The 26320-nt window shown below is 41.3% G+C and overlaps 2 protein-coding genes across 17 annotated transcripts in view; one reads left to right on the top strand and one right to left on the bottom strand.

Moving 5' to 3' along the window:
- Window positions 1-9517, bottom strand: part of SUPT3H (SPT3 homolog, SAGA and STAGA complex component) — a 455041-nt gene extending 445524 nt beyond the window's left edge. Inside the window, exons 1-2 of one of the 8 annotated variants that reach the window (XM_045009238.1) lie at window positions 9170-9517; window positions 8394-8433 (exon numbers count right to left, since the gene is read on the bottom strand). Coding sequence is in view for 3 of the 8 variants with exons in the window: in XM_045009245.1 (XP_044865180.1) it covers window positions 9090-9103 (14 nt within the window). In the remaining 5 variants the exon portion in view is untranslated. Of the gene's footprint in view, window positions 1-3457; window positions 3477-8393; window positions 8434-9089 lie in introns of those variants that run through there. The other 7 variants (XM_045009241.1, XM_045009237.1, XM_045009239.1 and 4 more) reach the window with 7 other exon arrangements.
- The window catches only part of RUNX2 (RUNX family transcription factor 2), a 486380-nt gene that overhangs the window by 153113 nt on the left and 306947 nt on the right, over window positions 1-26320 (top strand). The gene's annotated exons all lie outside the window — the stretch shown is intronic.

Raw genomic sequence — 26320 nt, forward strand, 5'->3', positions numbered from 1 at the left:
AATAATGCACATTGAATCTAGAATTCCTGTCTGAAAACCAGGAGAGCATAAAACTTTTTTCAACTCTACACCACCAACTATGTATAGACACTGGACAAAATTCTGTCCTCAGATGTGGTTCTCATAAACTTCAATGGGAGCAATGCATGTGCATGCAAGAATAAAATGAAGCCCACCAGCTTTTTGTTCACAACTCCTCTCCATCTCAGAAGAGATAAGCAGTCTCAAAGGTTCACATCTGTAGCTGACAGGAATGCCTCTTTGCACATATTAATTTGTTTTCCTTAAAAAAGCATATCTAAAAATCTACAAATAAGCAAAGATTTCCTTCTTAAGTTTTGACCAGTTGTATTAGACAAAAATAATTCTGCTTGAATTGACCAAGCTTATACAATAAACCGCTGATCCTGTTAGAAACCATATAATACTAGGGACTTGTCAACACTTGAAACGCTACATCTGTGCCCCTATTGCACTTCAGCGTAGACACTACCTACACTGATGGGAGGGGTTGCTATCGGTAATCCACCTCCCCGAGAGCTGGTAGTTAGAGCAACAAAAGAATTATTCTCTCAACCTAGCGCTGCCTACAACAGGAGTTAAATTGGCTTAACTATGCCACTCAGCGGAGTGGATTTTTCACACCTCTGAGTGACAGTCGACCTACTTTTCTAGTGTAGACGAAGTCTAGGTGTCCAACTTTTTACTCAAAATGCAACATCTATAGTCTTCCTCTCATATTCCTTTTTGATAGCTACAATTTGTCCAAACATAAATGTAATATTTAAACCACCTTTGGCAGAAATTTTGGAAATATTTTGGGCCCAGTCACTGAAAGACAGACTGATGATTAATTGGATTGATTTACCAGATACAGAGACCTCCAGCTGAAAAATCATGCTATGGATGTACGATTCTATAGTGTGAGGCACTGAAAGTCGCAGGCATTTCTTACTTTGAATTCAATTGGAAACTCTGTACTGGGAGGTCTCTCTTTCCCTGGAGGTACTCGTGCTCAGAGGAGGCAGAAGCTAATCTCAGACTCTTGCTCATCTCTCTTCACAGAATACACTGTGCTTTTTGCAGACAAACTTGCCATACCAAGCTGCCATGCTTCCCAGTAAAGGCTAAACATTTGGTAAAGAATCCGAGTCACAAAACTGAAGGCTGCAAAATTCCTGTAAAGTAATTTGCTGCTTCTAACAGAAGTGTAAAGCTATAAAATATAAAAATAAAATTGATGAAAAAAATCCTTGTAATGGTTGTGCAGGAGGGTTGTGGCACAGAAAGTAAATTAACTAACCAACTTCTCTGAATTAAAAATACTCAGTATTTGCAGAACACAGATTCTGTCAAAGTTTTTCAAAGCTTTGATTATCCTAGTGTCCTTATAAGTCTATCTTAACAATTACTTTATGGATGTACATACACAACCTCAGAGCCATTTTTTCCCACTCAGATAACCACAGGTAGTCTCCAGTTAAGTAAGTGATGGCTGTGAATACCAGTCTCAGGGTAGCAATTGGCCCCAAATCTTCTGGCACTCATACCTAAGACTCTGGCAGGTAAAGACTGATCAAATCTAGACTTGTGTAACTGGTGTGGTATTTTACCTTTCTGACTAGTAAAAGTGCACTCTTTCTGCTTAGACCTACATAGCAGGGCTTTAGCTCAAAGCACAGTCTAGTACTCAAACCAAATACCACCTCTGGATTGTAGGGCATCACCAAACTTTACCTTTGTATGGTATGAGAATAAACGTCATTTCATAGCACCCTAGCATGAAATATATTATGGGAGGATTTTGGCAAGGTTCACTTCTATTTAATATTTTACATAACAGACATTTTGGTAGACTTTTAAAATTATGTTTTACTCTTTGTTATTTGCAGTATGGTCTTGGAAACCTAAACATACAACTTCTTCTACCACCAATTTACAGATACTCTGTTTAGGAAGCCCTGACATAGCTTGGGCTTAAATCAAAACAAAGTAACAACTAAGTTTTGTTTGCTTCTCTGGACATTTTATTTCGGCTTTTTTTTTTTGCTCAGATTAGGTGACTATAATGAACACAATATTCAGGTGGGAGAATACCACAGAATTATATGATGGCATAATATTTTAGTGTTAATTTCTATGCCATTCTTCATGCATCCTAACATTTGTTTTGACTGTCATTGTGCACTGCACAGGTGTTTTTACTTAAGTGTCCAAAACTACACCTTGATCTTTTTGCTGGTGCTTTAAATTAATTTAGAGTCCAGCAATGAGAATACATACTTCTAGTTATTCTTACTAATTTGTTACCTTCATTTGCCAACAATTAATTTAATCAGCCACCAGGCTCCTCATTCATTTAACTCTGTTAAATCCCTCTAGAATTCCTCAGCCTTCTCTACTTTTGACTAACCTAATTTTGTGTTATCTGCAAATTCTGCGACCTCACTGTTCACCCTTACACCTTTAGCTTTCCACGGTTCTAAGTTTTTTAAAAAGAGTCAGTTTCTTTCTTTTGGACCTCAACTGCAGCATCTTTGCCGTTCTCAACTCCTTTCCAAACACAGCTGCTAAGACCAACTTCCTGGCTCACACTCTGACCACACCACTCTCTTCTTTGTGTACCTCCCGTGGTTCCCATTTATCCATTACATGAAACACAAGCTTGTCTTTGTCTCTAAGGCCCCTCATAATTTAGTCCCACCATGATTATCAACTCCCACCTTCGCTCTGCAAATAATGTCAACCTCATTTGCCTACTTCTTCCAAAAGACTCCACAACCATTACTTTACTACAAATAGGTAAGATCTCATGGGAACAAAATCTAATGGAAAAAGAAATTCAGGAGAGCTGTTTCTCAAAGAGACAATATTGAAAGCACCACAGCAAACTATCCCAATGCAAAAGAAAAATAGGAAGAATAGTAAGAGGCCCATATTGCTCAATCAGGAGCTCTTTAGTGACCTAAAAATCAAAAGGGAATCCTACAAAATGTGGAAACATGGACAAATTGCCAAGGATGAGTACAAATTAAAAGCAAACATGCAAGGACAAAATGAGAAAGACAAAGGCACAAAATTAGTCATCCCTAGCAAGGGACATAAGAGGCAACAAGAGATTCTATAAAAACCATTAAGAGAAAGCGAAAGATGAAGGAAAGTGTGGGTCCTCTGCATAGTGGAGAAGGAGAGCTAAGAAAAGATCACATCAAGAAAGCTAAGGTGTTTAATGCCCATTTTAGTTCAATCTCTGGTTAATTAATATTAACAAGGAGGAAGCAATGTAAGCCAAATTAAGGTAAGAATGGTTTAAAGAATATTTATAAGTTAGATGAATTCAGGAAGGTATGAGATGCACTTCACCCTAGGGTAATTTAAGGAACTAATTGAAGCAATTTTTGAACCATTAGTGATTATCTTCGAGAACTCCTAGAGGACTGGAGAAGGACAAACATACCATCTATCTTTAAAAGGGAACAAAGAGGATCCAGGAGATTATAGACCAGTCAGCCTAACTTCAATACCTGGAAAGATACGAGAACAAATTATTAAACAATTAATGTGTAAGCACCTAGATTATAATAAAGTTAAAAGTAATAGCCATCATGGATTTGTCAAGAACAAATCATGCTAAACCACGCTAATTTCCTTCTTTAACAAGATTATTGGTCTCGTGGATGGGAGGAAGCTGTAGACAAGATATATCTTGATTTTAATAAAGCTGTTGATGCAGTCCCAATTGACATTCTCATAAGCAAACTAAGGAAACATATTCTAGATGAAATTACTGTAAGGTGGATGCACAACTGTTTGGAAGCTAATACTCAAAGAGTAGTTATTAATGGTTTGCTATCAAATTGGGAGGACATAGCAAGTGGGGTCCTGCAGGGTCTGATACTATTTATAAGGCCCTACCTGAATTGCAGGATGATTGTCAAATAAATGATGCCAAGTTGCGAAGAAGACATGGAAAATCATGGAAAAGTAATAACTGACCTTTATTAATTGCCATAATTTGGAAAAACCAAAGACGACCCATTTGTTTAAGAAAAATTTGCTGGAACAATATAAACACTCAAGTATTATGTTATGACTGATTTTTTTTTTTAAATAACCAGACATTTTGCTGCAACAATATTACTATCATTAATGCAGAGAGCTGAAAGCTGCTATCAGCTTGGATAAATGGGGTTCTACTGTACTAATGGGGAAAAAAGCATGTTGCAAACCACAAAATGTATGTAAAATTGGGGACTGTGCAAAGTAAGCTAATTAAAATCAAAACTGCAGTGGAAGCCTAATATTGCGGGAACCACAATTTCCACAATATTGCAAATTAAGTAGCGCCTTACCTATTTAATATTTTCGTTAATGACATGGAAATGGAATGGAGAGTAAGCTTATAAAATTTGTGAATGATGCCGAACAGGGAGGGTTTGCAAGCGCTTTGGTCAACAGGATAAGAATTCAAAACAACCTTGACAAAATTGTAGAACTAGTCTAAAATCAACAAAATGAAATTCAATAAAGACAAGTACAAAGTTCTACACTTAGGAAGGAAACAAAATCAAATACACAACTATACAAAGTGGAGAATAACTGGCTAGGCAGTAATACTGCTGAAAAGGATCTGGGGGTTACAGTGGATCATAATCTGAAGGAATCACTCTGGGGTATATTAACAGAGGTGTTGTAGGTGCCCTCTACTCGGCATTGCAAGGCCTCAGTTGGAGTACTGTGTCTAGTTTGGGGCACTGCACTTTAAGAAAGCAGTGGACAAATTGGAGATAGTTCAGAGGAGAGCAACAAAAATTATAAATAGTTTAGAAAACTTGATCTATGAGGAAAGGTTTAAAAAACCGGGACACGTTTAATTTTGAGAAAACACTGAGGGGGGAAACCTATAAAAAAGTCTTCAAATACACTTAGGGCTCATAAAAGAGCATGGTGATCAATTGCTCTCCATGTCCACTGACGGGGACAAGAAGTCCCTTAATCGTCAGCAAGGGAAATTTCAGTTAGAGATCAGGAAAAACTTTCTATCTATCAGAATAGCTAAGTTCTAGAACAGGCTTCCAAGGGAGGCTGTGGAATCTCCATCCTTGGAGGTTATTAATAACAGCTTAAACACCTCTTAGGGATGCTCTAGGAGGTATACTTGGTGCTGCCTCAGTGCAGGGGGCTGGACTAGATGACCTCTCAAGATCCCTTCTGGGCCTACATTTCTATGATTCCATAATAATAAAGAGTAATTAAAAAGTTAAGTTTAGTCATACTTTATTGGTATAGTTAGTTTTCATCCCCTTTTAGGGATCCCACCATAACACATGAAGCCTGTGAACACCAGGTCTTTGCAGCAGCATATCATAACACATATTTGTTCTGTTTTGACATCTGTTTCAGTGTCTGACAATGGGAGCAAACATCCTTTTATTCACTTTTAAACATTTAGAGTGAGACTTTCAAGAGCTCTCTGAGTTGGGCTAACAGCTCCCACTCAAGTCATTGAGAGTTTTACTATCAACTTCATAGAAGCAGCATTAAGCAAACATTGGGTGCTTTTGAAAATATCCACCTTTTTCCCCTCCGCCCTCCCCCAATTAACCTCTTGTTTTTCTACCTCCCATTATTCATTTTTCTGTTGAAAGTTTTAAGGTGTTTTGATTACAAATATTTTGCTAGCTTTGAGAACATTTTAATTGTATTTTTGAGTACCCCAAGCATGTGAAAGTGCTTGGCAAGGGAGGGGGCAAGAAGATTACTTATGAATAAAATTATTCTGTATGTTTAATAGTGGCATGGAAACTAATCATGATTTTTAGCATTACTGCTGATCTTTTTATGAAATACAAAATGTAAATTGGTCTAGCAAAATATAGTTTCCCACAAAGGCATCAACTTAAGTTTCAGTACTTTGGAGAGACAGATTTCTGACTAGTTCCCGAGGATCTCATAACCCAGGGTTTCTCAATCTTTTTCTTTCTGAGGCACCCCCAACATGCTATAAAAATTCTGTGGCCCACCTGTGCCATAACAACAGGTTTTCTGCATATCCAGAAGATGAGAAGACAGAGCTGGTGTTAGGGGGTAACAAGCAGGGCAACTGCCTGGGGCCCCAAGCCACAGGGGGCCCCATGAAACTAAGTTGCTTGGGCTTCAGCCCCGCACGGCGGGCTCGGGCTTCAGCTTTCTGCCCTGGTCCCCAGCAAGTCTAACGCCAGCCTTGCTTTCTGGTTTATTTTGGAGGACCACCTAAAACCTGCTTGTGGCCCCCCAGGGGCCTCCGGACCGCTGGTTGAGAAACTCTTGTCATAACCAACTAAATCATGCCCAGAACAGAAAAAGCACATGGCTAACTGGCTTCCCCATTTTCTTTGTACACTTCATGATAGCAACACTCCACACAATTTCTGTGGGATTATCACACTTCTTGGGTTTGGCCTGCTGCCTTACCACACCCCTTGCGGCACACTATCATCACCCAGAAATGCAGAATCTAGCATGCCTTATTTCTTAAGGGTATCATGTAGGGATGGTATTAACCAAGAAAGGTGCTCAATATTGCCTAAAATGATTATGCAAATGTAATTCCTACCACATGTAGTTTATTATAGTTTGCTTATGCTGACAAGTTACTAATTGACTAATCACGTTTTAGACAGTCACATTTTGTGTTATTCAAAATTAAGTCCATAAGAGCAATGTAGTTGGTTGTGACACTGTTTGGCTTAGCAAATAAGCCTGTATATTGAAGAGCTAGGTGAATTCTATTAAACCTTGAGCGTTATTGTCAACCCTATCGTTCCAAAAACATGAGTCAGACCCCCAAAATAAAAAAAAATTGATGGGTTCTTTTTATTTGTCTTCTAGTTTTCAAGCTTTTAGAGCATACTCTGGTCATCTGTTCAAGCTTCCAAAATTACTTACTTTTTTTTTTAAATGAAAGCTAAGATTCTCATGTATTCACATGACTCCAAGAGCTGGGGCTTTAAGAAAACTACTGAATATCTCAGGAGCTGGCAAAACTACTTATGACACCACTCTCACTACTAATGCGGCAACAACAAACAAGATGAAAAGTCATCATAAGAGACAGGTTACCAATCTACAAACATGAGGTCTGAGCAAAGCCCATTGAAGTCAATGGAAATATTTCCATTGGCTTCAATGGTAAAGAATAATAAACTTAAAACAGTAAAGGAAGGGGAAGGGAGAGAGGTGTAGTTTCCAAAAATGTCTTCTGTGGGGAGAAAGCATAAAAGGAGAAGACTCATAGCAGGTAGAAAAACATAGGAGTTTAGCTGAATATTTCAAAAGGAAGGCATTCTCTAAATACCTCATCAACAGAATTTGTTTCTAATTTCCATTTGGTTCAAATTATAACCCTTCAAGTAAACTCAGTTCTACAAAAACCTTCTGAAGTACCTCACAACACACCCTTAATGTTGCTACAGGACGTCCTGGTCTACACTGGGAATTTACCTTGGTATAGCTACATCGCTCAAGGATGTGAAAAATCCACAGCCCTGAGAGAGTTAACTATACCGACTTAACCCCGTTGTAGACAGTGCTATGTCAACAGAAGAATTCTTCTGTGGACCTAACTACCATCTCTCGGGGAGCTGGACTGCCCATGCCGATAGGAGACCCACTTCTGTTGGCATAGGTGGCATCTACACTTAAGCACTGCAGCTGCCTGCTGTAGCATTTTAAGTGTAGACATACCCTGAAGCTAAGTATATTGCCCAAAAGATCATTTTCTCCTAGAATGCATATCTAATAAATACTTTCCATGTATATAGTTCTTTTCAATCATAGGTCAAAGTGTTTCAGTCATTTATTTGTGTAATTTCTAGAGCTGAAGTTGCTTACCAAAATATAAAGCATATTTTAATACACCTCTACCTCGATATAATGCAACCCGATATAACACAAATTCGGATATAACGCAGTAAAGCAGTGCTCCGGGGGGGGGGGCGGGGGGGCACTGCACACTCCAGTGGATCAAAGCAAGTTCAATATAATGCGGTTTCACCTATAACGCGGTAAGATTTTTTGGCTCCTGAGGACAGCGTTATATTGAGGTAGAGGTGTGTATTTAGTAAATGATAATGAAAACCACTGCACATTTATAAGAGTTTAACAGAAAAAAAATGTATTCTCTTGGACTTGAGAATGTATTAAATGCTCAGAACCTGGGAACAGGTAGTTTTTTATTCATTGCAAAGTCTGGGCCCTTCTCCTATAAAAACACCACACATGCTTGTACTGCTATCTAAACAAAATCCATCAATCCCCCTGCCCCCACCAAAAAAAAATGTTGGCAAGAGAAACCACCAAACTCTTAGAATTGCAAAGCTACACCACCATCACAAAACAACACTCAACAGTACCTGGCACACTTTTGATGTAACTGGACATCAGCAACTTGTTCTATATAAATTATAAAAACATTTTCAAAGTTGTTTACAAACATGAATATAAATAGGACATAGTGAAACATTTAGTAAGCAATAGTGTAAACCCAAGATAAATTGATAAGAGGAGAGAAACAGGATGCAGATCACCAGGCTAAGGAGTTATTTGTACCCATACTCCCCAAAGTGGTCACCTGTTCTGGGTGCCTCAGTCACTAGGGTGCTTTGAACCTGAATTTCAGACTTGTTAAGAATCTACAGCTGCCACTGAGGTCCAGTGGAGTTGTGGGTGCTCAGCACCTCTGAAATTCATACCCAAAGCATCAGACTGGATACCTCAAACACGCAGGCACCTGCAACAGGTGGCCAATTCTGAGGAGGGGAGGGGGGAGCTTGGTTTTAGCGTCTGGTACCAGGGAACAGATAACGTTACAAGGAAAGGAGCTGCAGAGGCTTTCCCCAGACCTGGGGTGCAAGTGGCACAGCGCTGGGCGGAATCTAGCCCAGGCGCTGGGAGGCGTATTACCATGATAACAGAGGCCAAGGCACATTAGCAGGCATTCCTGCAACAGGGTGCAAGACTCAGGAACACACATAACCCTCCCCTTCTCTCCCCCCTCCCCGCAAAAAAGATTACTAGGCAGCCAGGCAATGCATCCCTTGGGTCAATACCTCCACGGCCCCATGAACTCCCTGCTAAGTTAGCCAGGCAATAGCAACACGCTGTTCACTTCCCCGTGCTGGTGACTCACTCAAAGGCTCAGACACACGGGGCTGGACGCAGAGGTGTGTGCAAGGAAGGAAGGCGCAGCCTGGCCTGCTGGTGGCCAATTAACCCCAGTGGGCTGATGTCCAGAGACAGGGGGACGGTTGGACAGGGGGAGAAGGGAGCTGCGCCGTCCTCCTTCCCCTACCACCAGGCACGGAGAGAGGAACCGAGGCCTCTCAGCTGCCGCTCGGCTCTAGCTGACTAACCGACCAGGGGGAAAATGGCGCCGCCCGCCGAGGGAGGGGCCGGTTCCGCCACACATCGGCTGCGGCGCACCCGCGCCTCCATCTTCTGTGTGGCGGCTCGCGCCGCTTCTCCCTGGGCGGCCGGCGGCGGTTGGAGCCCCGCGTGAGGGGGAGCGGGAGGGGGAGCGGGGGCGGGCCGCGCCGTGCCCAGCCCTGGCTCAGCCGCTGCTGCCGCCTCTCCCCTCACAGAGGGGTTCCCCCTGCGTGGCGGCGTGGGTGGCGCGGTGGAGCAGCTCGCAGGGGAATCCCCCAGGGGAGGCCCCTGCTTGTAGGAGATCCCCGTGTAGGTGCTCGGATACCCCCCCCCCAGGATTTCAGAAGAGACCCTGGAGCCATCAGGAGGTGCTGCTGCATGCATCTCTACGGTCCCCTCTCGGCACCTGGTTAGGCGGTTCCATATGTTGCATTTACATTAGAAACTAAAAGGAGCACCGATCTAACACGCTGTGCCGCTTGCCATAAATTCAGATGCTTATAAGATTTATCCCCCGCCCCCTAGCAGACAGGAGAGGCCCTATAGCGGCCAGGCACTGCTGCAGATCATGTGTCTGAGGCTTAGACCCCATAGCAGTGGTTTTCAACCTCGGGGAAGGGCCGGCTCCAGACCCCAGCGCGCCAAGCGTGCGCTTGGGGCGGCATGCCGCGGGGGGCGCTCTGCCTGTCGCCAGGAGGGCGGCAGGTGGCTCCAGTGGACCTCCCGCAGGCGTGGCTGCGGATGCTCCACCGGAGCCACGGGACCAGTGGATCCTCCGCAGGCACGTCTGCAGCAGGTCCACTGGAGCCGCGGGACAGGCGACCGCCAGAGTGCCCTCCGCAGCATGCAGCCGTGCTTGGGGCGGCGAAATTACTAGAGCTCTAAAAGGTTGTTACCATAGAATAGTGCAGAGGTCGGCAACCTTTCAGAAGTCATGTGCCGAGTCTTCATTTATACACTCTAATTTAAGGTTTGGCATGGTAGTAATACATTTTAACGTTTTTAGACGGGCTCTTTTTATCTCTATAATATATAACTAAACTATTGTATGTAAAGTAAATAAGGTTTTAAAAATGTTTTAAAAGCTTCATTTAAAATTAAATTAAAATGCAGAGCCCCCCGAACCAGTGGCCAGGACCTGGGCAGTGTGAGTGCCACTGAAAATCAGCTCGTGTGCTGCCTTCGGCACACATGCCATAGGTTGCCTACCCCTGGATTAGTGGTTTTCAGTTTGTGATTTGTGGACCCCTGCAGGGCCGCAGACTATGTCTAAGATTTCCAGCGGGGTCTGCGCCTCCATTTGAAATTTGTTAGGGGTCCGCAAATGAAAAAAGGTTAAAACTCACTGCCCTATAGCAACCAGGCACTGCAGGTCATGTATCTGAGGCCTAGACCCTGTAGTAGCTAGGCTGTACTACAGGTGGTGTATCTGGGGCTTAGACCCTAGAGAAACCAGGCTGTACTGAAGTTAGTATATGTCAGGCTTTAAGGAAGGGTCCCAGTGACTATGAGACAAAAATTAATCTAAAAATAATAAGCACGTAGGGGTGTGCAAACGGTTGCCAAAGACACATAGCTCTATCTCAAAGTGATGCTTCATCTATGAGGTTTGATGCAAGATCCTTGCTTCTGGGCAAGTTTAAATGTCCCAAAAAGTAGGTTTTCTGATGAGTCTCACAGGAAAACTGTTCCACAGCTTAATAGCTGTCGCCATCAGGAAGGTTTTGGGGGATATTCAACTAAGGTCTGGTTTATATGTGGATTTTGTACCAGTATAACTATTTTGGTTGGAGGTGTGATACACCAGTAAAATATAAAACCCATAGTTTGGACACTGTTATTCTGACATAAAGATGGCATACTGATATATCTTATTCCCCTTCCTGTGTGGGAATAAGCTATAGTGGTATAACTCCACTTATACTGGTATAAACACAACCATACTATGGAACTGTACTTTTTAAACTAATACAGTTATACAGTTGAAGCGGTACAACTTCTGTGTGCAGCCAAGTCCTAAATCAGGCGTCGGCAACCTTTCAGAAGTGGTGTGCCGAGTCTTCATTTATTCACTCTGATTTAAGGTTTTGTGTGCCAGTAATACATTTTAAAGTTTTTAGAAGGTCTCTAATATATATAAAGTCTATAATATATAACTGAACTATTGTATGTAAAATAAATAAAGTTTTTAAAATGTTTAAGAAGCTTCATTTAAAATTAAATTAAAATGCAGAGCCTCCCCAGACCGGTGTCCAGGACCCAGGCAGCATGAGTGCCACTGAAAACCAGCTCGCATGCCACCTTTGGCACGCATGCCATAGGTTGTCTACCCCGGCCTAAATTTTCCCTCCAATTTAATCCCATGACTCCTAATTATACACTCTTATTAAACCCTAAACTCTGTCCTTGACATCTGCCTGTTTCAAATACTTGCATACTGCATCATGACCATTGCCTCTCCCAGGTGTCAATTAATAAGATATACATATTTAGCTCCTTTAACCTTTCCTCATAATTCCATTCATCTGTTCTCTTCTCTGCACATCCAAATAATTTGTGTTGCTTTTCTGTGAATTCCCTCCAGTGTCTCAACAACTTTCTAGCACAGGGAACAGGTTCCTAAAAGGGAAGCTTATTTTGTTACAGATTACTAGAATCAGAGTTACTTGGAAGCTGCCTACCTACTATCCCAAATAATATGTGATTTGTGACACTGCTACTGACATGGCTAAGTGGCTAGATGCACAGGGTTATTCCTGTAACTCCACAATCCTATGCAGAGTCTGTAAAATAGAATGAACAAAAATAACCAGAAAATATAAAATAAGAAAGTACATTATGTTTGTGATTTTTTTTAGGATGTGTAAAAAAGGCATGTAATGTTTTTTTAAAGGCTTGTTTGGGATTGTGACTTCACAAGATTGTTAATCAAACAGTCTCTCTCTATAGCTATAATTTTTCTTTTGTCATCACCTATTTAACTAAAACCCTTATACAGTTGGCAATCATGTAAAAATTTTACCAGGAACAATTGTCCTCAGAAACCAGTCTGGTGGCTGCACAACTGTATGTGCATTATAGTAGATTTTAGGTTATTATTTTCTTTGAAGGGGGTGGGGCTAGCATTCAGCAAATTAATCCTTAAAGGGCTGCCTGAATCCTGACTCAGAAATTAATCTTGAAGAAACGTTTCATCTTTTTTCCATAGAGCCCTCATGCTCCCCCCATCCTGTTCCCTTCTGCCACCAATGGCATGCCCCAAAGGCACCCTCTCTTCCTGCTCCCACCTATCAATACCCTATCAGTCCCTTCTGTTTGCCTCCTTCCTATGTCTTTCCCTCCTTCTGTCCCATTTCTACCTCCTTCTCACACATCTTGGGGAGACTGTAAGATGTTACCACTCACAGCTAGCTAGCCAGCTGAGTGATCTCAACATCTCTTCCTTTCTGCTGGTGCCTACAATTGTATAGGAAGAGTTGAGAGCAGCCCAAGCACTGACAGTATCACAGTTGCAAAAGGCCAGCATTGCTGGTGATGTAGTTTTTAGAGCAAAAGAGTTACAGCAGAGAAGCTGAGATACTGACTGGGACTGTTCCCTCCCACGATAGATTTACAAATACCTAAACAGCCCCTGCCAAATCAGGCATTTTTGTCAAGTATTCTCCTGAAAAAGAAAAAAAAATCTGTCAAATTGAAAAAGATTTAGCAGTCTTCCCCAATCCTTGCCTTCCACCGGAAGCTTTTACTTCAGTTCTGTAGTCCTCAGTTGAGTACTGTGGGAAATATACAGGAAAGACAAGGATTAATATTCCTGATAATTCTAATATATAAATCAAGCAAAATATATTGGAATGAATGAGCATGCCCATTGGCAACAACATGTTTCCAGAAGCCTGAGCAGTCTCAGTATCACTTGAGTGCTTGTGCAGTTAAAAGTACTATGCTTGCTGTTGGACAAGTCTCTTGAGTTCTTACTAAACTTCATAGGGACTTAAAATAATTTCAGGCTTTCTTTATGCATCACGAAGAACCAAAAAAGGGCACAAACATCGTTTCCCTTGGCAAGTCACCTTTAAGATACATAAGTCATTATGAAATGTCTCGTTGCTTTCACAAACTGGAGTCTGCTGAAACCATAACACATACAACGTTTTACTTTTGAATAAGCCTGATTTTCTCTGTCATTTGTTTTCACTTTTATTGGTCTGCAGAACATAAAAAGTAAGAAAAAGATTTTATTTTCCCCTACATAGCATATAATTTACATCAGTCATCCCAGAAGGTCAGTACCACTGGGGTGTCATTTAAGCACAATGAATATAAAGTAATGAAGTTCTTGCCAGAGTAGATGGACATAACTTCTTAGAGAAAGAGAGAGTTTCCAAAGCATGTGGGGAAAACACAACGGGAGATCGAGTGAATTCATCACACCACAAAAATGTCTCCATCCTGTCGACAAAGTCATTAAAGGAAAATGAACCATTGTTGCTCTAGACGTTTGCATTCCTTTGGCACAGTAATTTCAGTACAGAAGCATTGGTGCAAGGAGATTTTGTACACATTGGAGAAAAAAATCTTTTAAAAAAGATAGTGTTCAGAATATGTAATAAAAGAAATCCTCCATGTTCCAAAGAGGAGCCAGAGTCTCTACAGAAGCCACAACTAATAAGGAACCATCTGCAGTAGGACAGAGTGGTCTCTTTTCCTCCTGCCAACAAGTCTAACCGAATGGCAACATGGACAATTCTTTTTGAATGACCTACAAATGATGTCCTCCTTTAATTATACCAACATTTCTACCTTTTGCTGAACCATGATGGCCCTCGTTTTAAAGGTGCCTTATTGAGAGGTTCTTCCCCCACTCCTTTTTTGTAACTTACTTTGTTTGCTTTCACTAATGCTTTACAGTCTCCGTAGAAACAATCTGGGAGGAATGTGGGGATTAGAGAGGTTTGCTGTACTCAATTTTATTTAATTTTCTGGCAAAGGGTGTCCAAATTATAGAAAAATGTCACATGTGTTTGTAGTCAATTGTAACGTATATCAGTTTCAGGTGCTAGGCTTTACTTCTAAATACAGATTTTTCTCATCATAGGACCACTAAAGTAAGAATGGCCAACATGCAGTGTATAATATCAAAGGTAGTTCTAGAAAGCTGCAGCAGAATTGTTCATGTATGTGTCCCTTTATACATCAGCAGTTCCACAGTAAGGTAGAGTCCTCTGAATTAACAGACTGGTGGAAAGAGAAACATGCAAACTAAGAATATCTTATTGCCCTTATATAAATCCATGGTATGCCCACATATTGAATACTGTGTACAGATGTGGTCTTCTCATCTCAAAAAAGATATACTGGCATTAGAAAAGGTTTAGAGAAGGGCAACTAAAATGATTAGGGGTTTGGAATGGGTCCCATATGAGGAGAGATTAAAGAGGCTAGGACTTTTCAGCTTGGAAAAAAGGAGACTAATGGGGGATATGATAGAGGTATATAAAATCATGAGTGGTGAGGAGGATAAGTGAATAAGGAAACGTTATTTACTTGTTCCCATAATATTGTATAAGAACTAGGGGCCACCAAATGAAATTAACGGGCAGCAGGTTTAAAACAAATAAAAGGAAGTTCTTCTTCACACAGAGCACTGTCAGCCTGTGGAACTCCTTGCCTGAGGAGGTTGTGAAGGCTAGGACTATAACAGGGTTTAAAAGAGAACTAGATAAATTCATGGAGATTAAGTCCATTAATGACTATTAGCCAGGATAGGTAAAGAATGGTGTCCCTAGCCTCTGTTTGTCAGAGGGTGGAGATGGATGGCAGGAGAGAGATCACTTGATCATTACCTGTTAGGTTCACTCCCTCTGGGACACCCAGCATTGGTTACTGTCGGTAGACAGGATACTGGGCTGGATGGACCTTTGGTCTGACCCAGTATGGCCATTCTTGTGTTCTTAAGCCATCATCTTGATTATCAAAGCCTCATAGGAATGTAAAAAGAACGAGCCATACTTGTGGCACCTTTGAGCCTAACAAATTTATTTGGGCATAAGCTTTCGTTGGCTAAAACCACTGCATGCATCTGATGAAGTGGGTTTTAGACCACGAAAGCTTGTGCCACAAGTACTCATTCTTTTTGCTGATACGGACTAACATGGCAAACTAGATACTATTAACTGTGGCCTAAAAAAAGACTGGGAATGGTTGGGTCATTACACCAATTGAATCTATTTCCCTATGTTAAGTTCTCCTCACACCTTCTATGGGCCATCTTAATTATCACTTCAAAAAGTTTTTTTTCCTCCTGCTGACGATAGCTCATCTCAATTGATTAGACTCTGCCTGTTGGTATGCATACTTCCACCTTTTCATGTTCTCTGTATGTATAAATATCCCCTGTCTGTGTGTTCCATTCTATGCATCCGAAGAAGTGAGCTGCAGCTCACGAAAGCTCATGCTAAAATACATTTGTTAGTCTTTAAGGTGCCACAAGTACTCCTGTTCTTTTTGCGGATACAGACTAACACGGCTGCTACTCTGAAAACTAACATGGCTACCACTCTGAAACCTGTCATAGGAATGTGTTACAGTGGAAGCCACTTCTTTTTTCACCAGTTGCTTTGAAAAGAATAAGAGACAAATCATTAAACCATTTTTAAACAGCTTCAGTAAGAAAAAGTTACCTTTAAAAGATACATCAGAGCAGAGAATTTACATAAACTGAACAGTGCCGGGAGTTGGGAGTGGGGGAACCATAGGCCAGCAAACACCACTTCACACCTGCTAACTACTACAAATACGTTTGCAGACAACAGCAAGCATGCTGCTTATCCATCATTTACAGTCACTGAAGTGAAGTGAGCTAAATCCGCTCACTCCCTGGCAATTGTCCCCATTAACTGGGCGTGCTGTTTATTAGGGTGCTAATTAAAGTGTACTCTATAATATAATAGGTGTAGTTGCCAACTTTTATTCGCTTCTGGTTCATATGGATAAAATCATGAGAGCAGACCAGAACGATGTGAAAATGATGGTGTATTTTGTGCCAAAAGGGAATAAAGGATGGAAACTAAAGATCTGGAGCATTTTGGAGGAAACTAAAGATTTGGAGAGGCAGCATTAGATAGCGCAACATGTTGTTATGACAGATCGGTTGTGTTGTGTAATCCAGATATGGCCTAGAGCAGTGGTTCTCAAACTAGGGCCGCCGCTTGTGCAGAGAAAGCCCCTGGTGGACCGGGCCTGTTTGTTTACCTGCCATGTCTGCAGGTTCGGCCAATTGCAGCTCCCACTGGCTGCGGTTCGCCGCTCCAGGCCAATGGGGGCTGCAGGAAGCGGCGTGGGCAGAGGGACATACTGGCTGCCGCCTCCCACCGCCCCCATTGGCCTGGAGTGGTGAATGGCGGCCACTGGGAGCTGCGATCTGCCGAACCTGCAGACGCGGCAGGTAAACAAACCGGCCCGGCCTGCCAGGGGCTTTCCCTGAACAAGCAGCAGCCCTAGTTTGAGAACCACTGGCCTAGAGCCTCAATTTGTAATTATTATGTTACATACATACACCCTCCCTGCTATCAGCCCACATGCCAAACACAGACACATAAGCAACATACTACTGCAGTGAAAGCAAATAGCAAAAGCTAAAGTTGCAGTTGTAGTCCAGACTGACTTTGTTGATCTCAGGGAATCCACTGGAGGCAAGGGCATGCAGAGACCTAATGCTTATGCACTGCCACCTGCTCCTTTCCCCTACCTAGCTCCCTGCCACTCCTCAGTTTGCACGAGATGTGTCCTGCACAAGATGTACTGCCATGGTCTCCACAGAAAGTTCAATGTGGGGAACTTAGAGAGGTGCTGGAACAATTTTTATAGTGGGGGTGCTGATGAAGGAAACCAGGTATTTGGTGTTTGTTATTACTACTTTAAGACAGGGGGTGTGGTAGCACCCATAATTCCAATACCACTGGGAACTTGTGTACATTACTGTATACTTAATCTGAAGTAAGGACTTGTCTACAACTTGGAGTTAGCCACAATTCAGTTAACAGTGGCCAACAACCAATATCGCTGCACCAGTGAAAACAAATATGATTTGCCCCAACTGAGTATACAGTGTTCCAAGCAAACGTAGCTTTCCTTGTTTGCACTGGTGCAGTTGTACCAGCAGCTGACTCCCAAGTACAGACAAAGCCTAACTTACTCTGATTTGCCCCAAAGATTTACAAATCTGCTCAACCTCCTGATTCTAGCTGCTTCCTGAACTGATTTCACCAAGGTGCAGCAATTTCCTGATTTGGAATGCAAAGAAGACACTCTAGATTTTATCTCTAGGGATAGAACTACTCTAGAGAGATCTTTAGGACTAAAGAGCCCCAACCAGGAGGGCTCAAACGTTGAAGAATAAAGCCTGGTGCATAGTCCCACTACTTGCCCATACATCTGGAGCTATGACTAAAGCAAAAGTGGAATGTTGTAGCTAAACTGTGGGCAGCAATCAGGCAGCACCACCCAGGGCTCCCTAGCTAGGGAGGAGCAAACAGCCAGCCAGAGTTCCTTCCAACCACAGAGCATGGAGCAGCCCAAGTTAGGAGCCCGGCTAGGAGATGTGCCAAAGTCAGCCAGAAGCATAGCAATTACTATAATAACAATTTAAGTTCTGGTAATCAGGGCATTTGCTGTCTTTTATGTAAGTGAAGTAAAAGATATTAATCAAATATACAAATTAGAATATAATGTAGGTTGAACAAAACTTTCAGATTTCAGAATCTTCAGCTTTAAAAAATAGGGATTTGGGGACAGACTTTGCCCCAGAGAGCAGCTGGACTCTGAGCCCTTGTCATTCCCAACTCATGCATCTGGCTTGCTAGAGACCCTGGCCGTGGGCCTGTGATGGGTAGGGAGAATAAGCCAAAGGACTCAGCTCCCCCCTGCTCACAGAAGCAGAGTCGCATAAAGCTCTATTACTTCTTTCTGGCCTGTGTTTAGTATAATGAAAATTTCCAGAATTAAGCACATTCAAAACAGTAATTTTTGGAAGCACAGGAACAGTGCCGAGAAGTTGCATCAAATTACTCCTGGGCTTCAGAGTAAATAACATCAGCCACAAGTTGCTAGGGATTTAATTTCCTCAGCGTCCTGAAACAAATTAATGTTACTTGACCATGCAGAGTAGACAGAACGCTGAGTCTACAGTCTCATCTTCCCAAAACATTTATTTCTTTAATTCTGATGTCAGATGGTGTTCTGTGTCCATTACATTTCAGATAAAAATGTGTTGATTATCTTTGATGACGAGAAGCAATTTTTTTCCTTGATAAATGTTGAAATATTTAGGGCCAAATTGCACCATTAAATATAAGACTACAGCTCTCCTTGACTTCACGAAGCGTTGTGCATGTGTATCTAAGGGAATAACTTGTCCCTTATGTTTTAGATTTCAGCACTAAGATTCCAGTGTAAAGTACCCTGTGGACTATAATGCACAGCATACTATTACAGATTTCTGCCTTTCTTTTGGATATAAATCACTGCCTTTAACAAAGCTCCTGAGAATATTCTTCCCGTTTTTCTAAACAGTCCTTCTTTTGTTTACAAGGTGCTCCTCACGTATAGCGCTTTGAGCATTTATGTGACTGGGAAACAGAATAGGATACATTTTATTTTTGTGCTACTCCACCCCCATTTCCATCCTGCCAGTTTCAATTCAGCACCATGATACAATGATAACAGGCACTTTAGAAATGCTGTTGAACAGATTAGATGAACAGATTAGATTAGATAAAAGTATAGTTTTAAAATTGTGAACAGGTCAAGGTGTTGCTTTAAATCTATAAAAACCTGCTTTGTTTGGGAATGACTACATGAGATGCCTCATCTCCTTTCTCATGAACCAGTGTAATAGCTGAGATCAGTTGAGGCATTTTTATTGACAGTCTCCAGGACTTGAGGCAGGGCATAGCCAGTCGTGAATGCTGGATTCTGGAATATTTTCTCCTCTGGTCTTCCATCTGCTCTATATTATCAAGGAATTTACGCCATATTTGTCACAGATTAGCTGAGGGCCTATGGTTCCTCAGAGACCAATTCTTTTGGTCTTCAGGGCATGATGTAAGACGCATCTATTCACTCAGGCATTTGGGGCTAAGGAAGTGAAGAATGAGCAGAAGAAGTTTATGGGGCTGTGTTGTGTAAGTACTGTGGTCCATACAGTGGGTTGTCCTGTCTCTGACAGAGGCAGCTATCAGCTGCTGCTACAGAGGAAGGTGGAAAAAATCCCATAGAGGATAATTCTGCAATAAACTGCTGCACTGGATATTTCTTCCTAATCTTCATAAATTGGTGGCTGACTTATGCTGTGAAGCATAAGGGTTTATATATCCTTTCAAAATATTTTAGTCTTATTCGATGTAATTGTGGATATTCTCATTATCTTAAATATTGACTTTCAGGGCATGCTGCAGCTTAGTAGAGATTTGAAAGTATGCGGGTCTTGACGGTGACTAAAGTTAGTGGAAAGATTTGGAGGGATTGTTCATGAGGCTAGCTGCTTGTTCTAGATATTTCCTGATTTATTTCTGGTGGTAATTTGTGTGAAAACTATCTAGACTGCTAAATAAATGCCTTGTATATGTTTAGACTTCTACAGATGGAATTTTCAGTGGGAGTTGGGGCTCCTAACTCCCTTACCTTTCTTTAAAAATCCCAGCCTAAATAAATATGTAAGTAAAATATAGATGTCTAATCTGTTTTTAAATCTTACTCAGCTCCTGGCGTCAAGGATATTTGATGTCAATGAGTTCCACGGGTTGATTATGTGTTATGTATAAAAGAAAAAATCATCTTGTATCAGTTTTTAAAGTGTTGCCTTTCAATTTCATTGACCGTCCCCTTGTTACCCAGGGTTCCTTCAACCAAAAGCTCCTGGTAACTTTTACTCTGTGCGAGGTGGTGTCAGGAAATAAGTCAGGGGAGACATGGCCGTCCAACCAACAGGTGGCTGGCACAAACAGGACAACACAAGAGTGCTTTCACTTAAAGTTAAACTTTACTAAGTCTCAAGCACTTATACACATCTGCAACAGATTAGTAAAACACCTCCAACCCTTGATAATTACCAAAGCTGAGTGTGGCTCTCGAGTGACACAGCGGCAGGCTTTCAGTGGCCAAATCTTCCGTCTGCCGGTGGGGACTGCAAGATGTATCCAGAGGGAGAGTCCAAACAAGTCCCAAAAGAGTCCCAAACGAGTTCAACTACCTCAAACTTTTCCCCTTTATTTATACATTAGTAATAGAATGACATGTCCCTTAAAGAAAACTTGTTAAGTAAGCAGTTTCAATGGTCAAGTAAGAGGTTCCTTCTGATTATTGATTAACCAAGGGTGGGTTTTTCCAGAGTTTGCAGCCTTGAGGCCCCAATAGACATTCCTGGGGCACCTCCTGCTCTCTTAAAATGCATGTATCAGCAACTTCAACACAATTCTTATCAGGAAGGACGCGGGGTCAAGCTGGCCTTTCTGTGAAACCCAAAACCCCCCTCCCCTCCTGCCTTGGTTAAGCTGAGATTGCTGACTAGGCTGCTTTTAGCAATAAGCCATGGTGGTTTCAGGCACTTTACTGGTTTGCCAAAATCTCCCCGTACACCCTTGTTCTTGTGTTAGTTTAGCGTTGCCACAATAGCAACACTAAATGCAAAAAGGAAAACTCTCATCATGACCCACTTCTTCCATGATGCTTTCAAGAAACTGGCCAACTAATAATGAACAGGCTGAGGGGTAGTAGGGTCTAGGAAATGTGAATTTAATAAAAACAAAAACCAATCCCAATATATATACAAAACTGTATTGATATGTATCAAAACTGTACATACTGAGATTGTATCCTGCTATCCCACACTGTGTATATTGCCTGCCTTAAATCATAAGCTCCTTGAGTCTGGGACTGTCTTCCGTGTGTGTACATGTGTGAGTGTACATCACCTAGTACATTGTGCCCTGTGTATGTGTGTGAACTTCGCCTAGCACATTGTGGCCACTACTGGAATCCAAAAAATAAATAATATCCAAGAACCAGGTGTGGGGGAAGAGGCAGGACATAGAATGAGCAGGAGCGAGAAACAGAAAGAAAAGGAAGAAATACTAGTGGGAAGATGAAGGGGAAAAATCTGACAGGCTGTTGACACAGTGGAATAAAGCCATGCTAGACTTTGAAATAGCCACTTTGTGTTCTTTGGTTCTCAGTGGAGGGAGCTCAAGAGACTACAGTTATGAGTGCAAGTACAAAAACCTAGATGAATAGTGTGGTAATCAAGGAATCATGGAGAAGATAAATGGGTCAATGGAAGAGATCAGTGGTCTAATCTGATATGGCAAATCATCTGCTCCTTCAGCATTTTTACACAGAGAATTCCCAGGACTTTCAGTGGGAGTTAACACATGAAACACAAAAGGTTGAAATTGGCTGAAATACAATAGGGTAAGGTAAGGATAGAGGATCATCACCCAACATTCTCTTGTTTTACATTCAAAACCCCTGACTTTCAAGTAGATTTTTCTGGTTAACTGAATTTCATGTATTATAATGACAATATAAAGAAAACGAACATTAGAACATCCGTAGTGAATCAGACCAATGGCCCATCTAACCCAATATCCTGTCTTCTGACAGTGGCTGGAGCCAGACGCTTCAGTGGGAGTGAACAGAACAGGGCAATTTATCAAGTGATCCATCCCCTGTTGTCCATTCCCAGCTTCTAGCAGTCAGAGGTTTAGATAAATCACACTTGGCAGCCGACAAACCCTCCACATTGAGTTGTAACACGCATAGAGCTGGACCAACGACATAGAAGTCACCGAGCTGCATGTTGGGGTTGTCAGTGACGACGACAGTGCTGGGGTTCGTTGAGCTGGTGCTTGTGGAATTCGGTTCGCTGGTTGGATCATTAGCTTCCCTGACTGTTTTCAGGTACTGGCAGGTGGCACAACAAGGACACTGATCCATTGCCCCCAAACCACTAGCTGCACATTTGCCGTCATGTTGCCCATTATGGTCTCATCCAATCGCTGGGGCCTTCGTGACATCCCTTTGTGCAGCTGCGGCGCAACAGAGATGATGACGTACATTGTCGATGAATGCCTGCTGACTAGGTTCAGCAGTGGCCTAGAAGAACTGCATCACGCCACAGAAGATGTCATCGCTTGGCTAGACAACTATGCACATGCTAAATAAGAGGTTTAGGGACACCAAGATTATGGGTTTGCATCCCTGACCATCTTGGCTAAAAGCCATTGATTGACCTATCCTCCATGAACTTCTCTTATTCTTTTTGGAACCCAGTTATACTTTTAGCGTTTACAGCATCCCCTGGCAATGAGTTCCACAGGTTGACTGTGCATCATGTGAAGAAGTACTTCCTTATGTTAGTTTTAAACTGCCTACATATATTATATGAGAAAGATTTCATAGATGGGAAGGGACTGATTCTTCTCTCACACTATGGTAAATTACGAGTAACGTTACTGAAGTCAACAGAATTATCCTGGTGTAAAATAGGTGTAAGTCAGAAGAACTGCTATCCTTAATAGTTCTGAAAAGTCCGCCATGGAAATACCTATTAAAATAACTAATATGAGAAATATTTAATCACTTGATTTCAATGATTGTTTTGAGCAATTACATCTCGTATCCGTATAATAAAATTCAGGCGGGAGAATGCCAAATGAGCAGAACACGAGTCTAGGAACTAGGAGAACAGAAAATCGTCCCCAGATCTAACTAACTCACTGTGACCATGAGCGAGCAACTTAACTTCTGTATCTATCAGTTTCCCCATATTTAATTGGTGTTGATAATATTTACCTACCTGACAAGCGTGTTTTGAGGCTTAATTAATTTTTGTTATGAGACCTATCTATTTAGCTATCTCAGATATATAAAAGGCCTTAATCACTGTAGAATCTGAAGAAGTGAGATTTTTTACCCACGAAAGATTATGCCCAAATAAATGTGTTAGTCTTTAAGGTGCCACCGACCTCCTTGTTGTTTTTGTAGCATTAAGCTGTGACTAGCACTGAGGTTTTTATATGAAGACAACATATTACTGAAAAGAATTAGTATTGCATCTATCTGGTTAGCCATTGACCATCTTTTTTCCCTCTCTGAATCAGTATGGATGTGTCATAACCCATCAACAAGCTCATGATAAATAGATATAAAAATGGCTTTGTTTTTTCAGATCTGTCAACTGTCTATCTAGCAGGCTTTTATACTACCATCCATTGCTGCAGTATCTAAATGCCTTCTACATAAAATCAATAGCAATAGTAAAACCCCTAGTGGACTTCAGCTAGTGACCAAACAAGCATGACTCAAAGAGCATATGGATTTCTTCCCAGGAAGGGAGTTTGTTTACTTCCTGCAGCTCACACAAATTTATTTAGCAAAAATATAGGTGGTGATATGCACGTGGTGTTTAGCAAGTAGAGTTTTTTATTGTCTTTTCCTTCAATTGTCAAAAAGAGTTGGAACACAATTTTCTCACAATTAAAATGACCCAAGAATTACAGCTTTTTAAATCAGAGCAAATATGTACAGCAGCAAAACCACACAAACACTCTGCAACAATCTAGATACAGAAATGCGGAAATATGAGTGTATATGCAGAATAACCACAAGTGGTAAATGCTTAAAGACTTGACTGTCACTCTTACACTGAGTGGTACGCTATTCTGTCAAAATTCCTAGCTAAATCAATGGGACTACTCGCAGAGTAAGGTACTACACCATATGAATAAGGGTGGTAGACTCTGACCATTACTGATTAAACCCTATAGTGTAATAGACCTTATCTATACTGGTATATATTCTGATATTTTAAAATGTGAATTATATTAAAATCAGTGCATTATATTAGCTCTTTGGGAAAGGATACCTTGGCCTGAATTTTCTAAACAAATCTTTCAAATTGCACCTGCAGTTTTTTGTGTGACAAATTTTTGCACATGCAGAAATTAAGATTTGTTTGGGAAATGGAAGTTGCAAAACAACTGCTGGTTGTAGGGCACAAAAACATAGATACAAAACACTGTGCGCCAAACATGTAGTTATGAATAATTTGGGTACAGTTTTAGAGTGCATTGATGCTACTTTGAAATATAGAGACTTAGAGGCCAACTGTTCAACACTTAGATTGGTGAGCACTTATTCACACAAATAGACTCATTGAAATCAACCAACCGGCTCTCATAAATGAGCACTCGTCAGCATGAATAAGGGTTGTCATTAGTATTTTTTAGGATGTATCCTATATCCTTTACTCAACCAAAGCTCCCAGTAGGGCAAATCATGCCAACCTCAAACTGCTGAGGGAAGGGAATAGGGAACAGCTTGAGGGTGCTCCAGGGACAGAGCAGGGGCAAGGTTGCTAGATATCCTCCATCACAAGGGGAAGCATAATAGCAATGGGGACTACCATGGTCCTATAAGAGCAGCTGAAAGTGGCCCTTCTGCTTCACAACCTAGGAGTCATCTTTCACTGCTCCCTTGTTCCTCATAGACATCCCCACTGTGTAGCTCTTTTACTCATGCTGCTCTATAGTAGAACCAATATTTGGCCTATTGACTACAATGTGGGTGATGCCAAAGTAAGGACTGAAGGATTTGGCCCATGGTCTTTTAAAAAACATATATTTAGATAATGTATTAAATCCAAATGCATTTGCTAGACCCTAATGCCTGTTTTTATTCATATTATTTCATGCACACCCCCTACTATTATTAACTGTTATTTCACATCAGTCCCAGAGAAATAGAATCTCCTTTGCATCTGTCTTTCAAGTGTTAATGACTTTGGGGGTTTAAGTACTTGAGTTTCATTGGAGGGCCTGATCTACATCTGAAGCAGACAGCTTGCAAATGATCTTTTTGAAAAATACATTACTGAGTTACGAAAGTGCTAAATGAGTAAAGTGTCCCAAATTAGTAAAACTATTTTTTCTTCTAGTTCTGTAACTTAAAAACAGCTCACTTAAAAAAATCTGTATAAAATTTGACTTCTGGACTGAGACATCATATGCCGGATTTCAGTCTGAAAGGAATTTTTATGGCTGAGTTATAAACTTCTGAAAGCAAGGTTGAAAACTGAACTGCTGACAGTCATTCTGATAATATTTTTCAAACTATTAGGGATTAGGATGAGACCTTCCTGGAGGGATAAATTATCCCACATCAGCCTGCTGAGGGGTTTCTTGGACCTTATTCTGAAGCATCTGGTGCTGACCACTGTTGGAGACAGGATATTGGACTAGACCGCCCATAGGTCTGATATAGCCTAACAATTCCTATGAAATCTTTGTATAATTGAGTTGTCAGTCACTAAGTCTCTACTGATATGTGCAAAAAATGATTTTCAGAAGCTTGTAATTAAGCCAAACTTGAGTAGATTCTCACAGGGATATCAAAAGCCATTCACTGCCTGCAGGGTGAACCCCAGCAAAATTTCAAATTCCTTCTCCAAAATATGGGTGTGTTAGAGCTCCTCACTATGATGGTTGGGAGAATTTTTTGATGATTGCAAAACAATGTGTTGTCTCCTAACATCATTCTTGGAAAGGGCTGAACTGTTCTCGCGGAAACGTTCCCAAAAATTCTGCCCGAGGCACATGCCCAGCATGGAAAATTTCAGCCCAAATGAACTTTAAAATTTGGCAAAGTTATAGGCAACTGAAAACAGGTCTTATAATGGAGAAAGTTAGGCAATCTTTATTATATGTGGTGCTGCCAGCTTCATTTATAATATTTTCTTTATTTTTTGCTCTTTATTACAAGGGACATTCACATGGTAACAGAATCTCTTATGCTGTTGTCACTGGTCTTTTGGCTTCTTTCTGTGTTGACATTGATATCCTCTAGACATCATCTCCACAAT

This window comes from Mauremys mutica, chromosome 3 (genome assembly GCF_020497125.1).
Source record: "Mauremys mutica isolate MM-2020 ecotype Southern chromosome 3, ASM2049712v1, whole genome shotgun sequence".
NCBI classification, from domain to species: Eukaryota; Metazoa; Chordata; order Testudines; family Geoemydidae; genus Mauremys; species Mauremys mutica.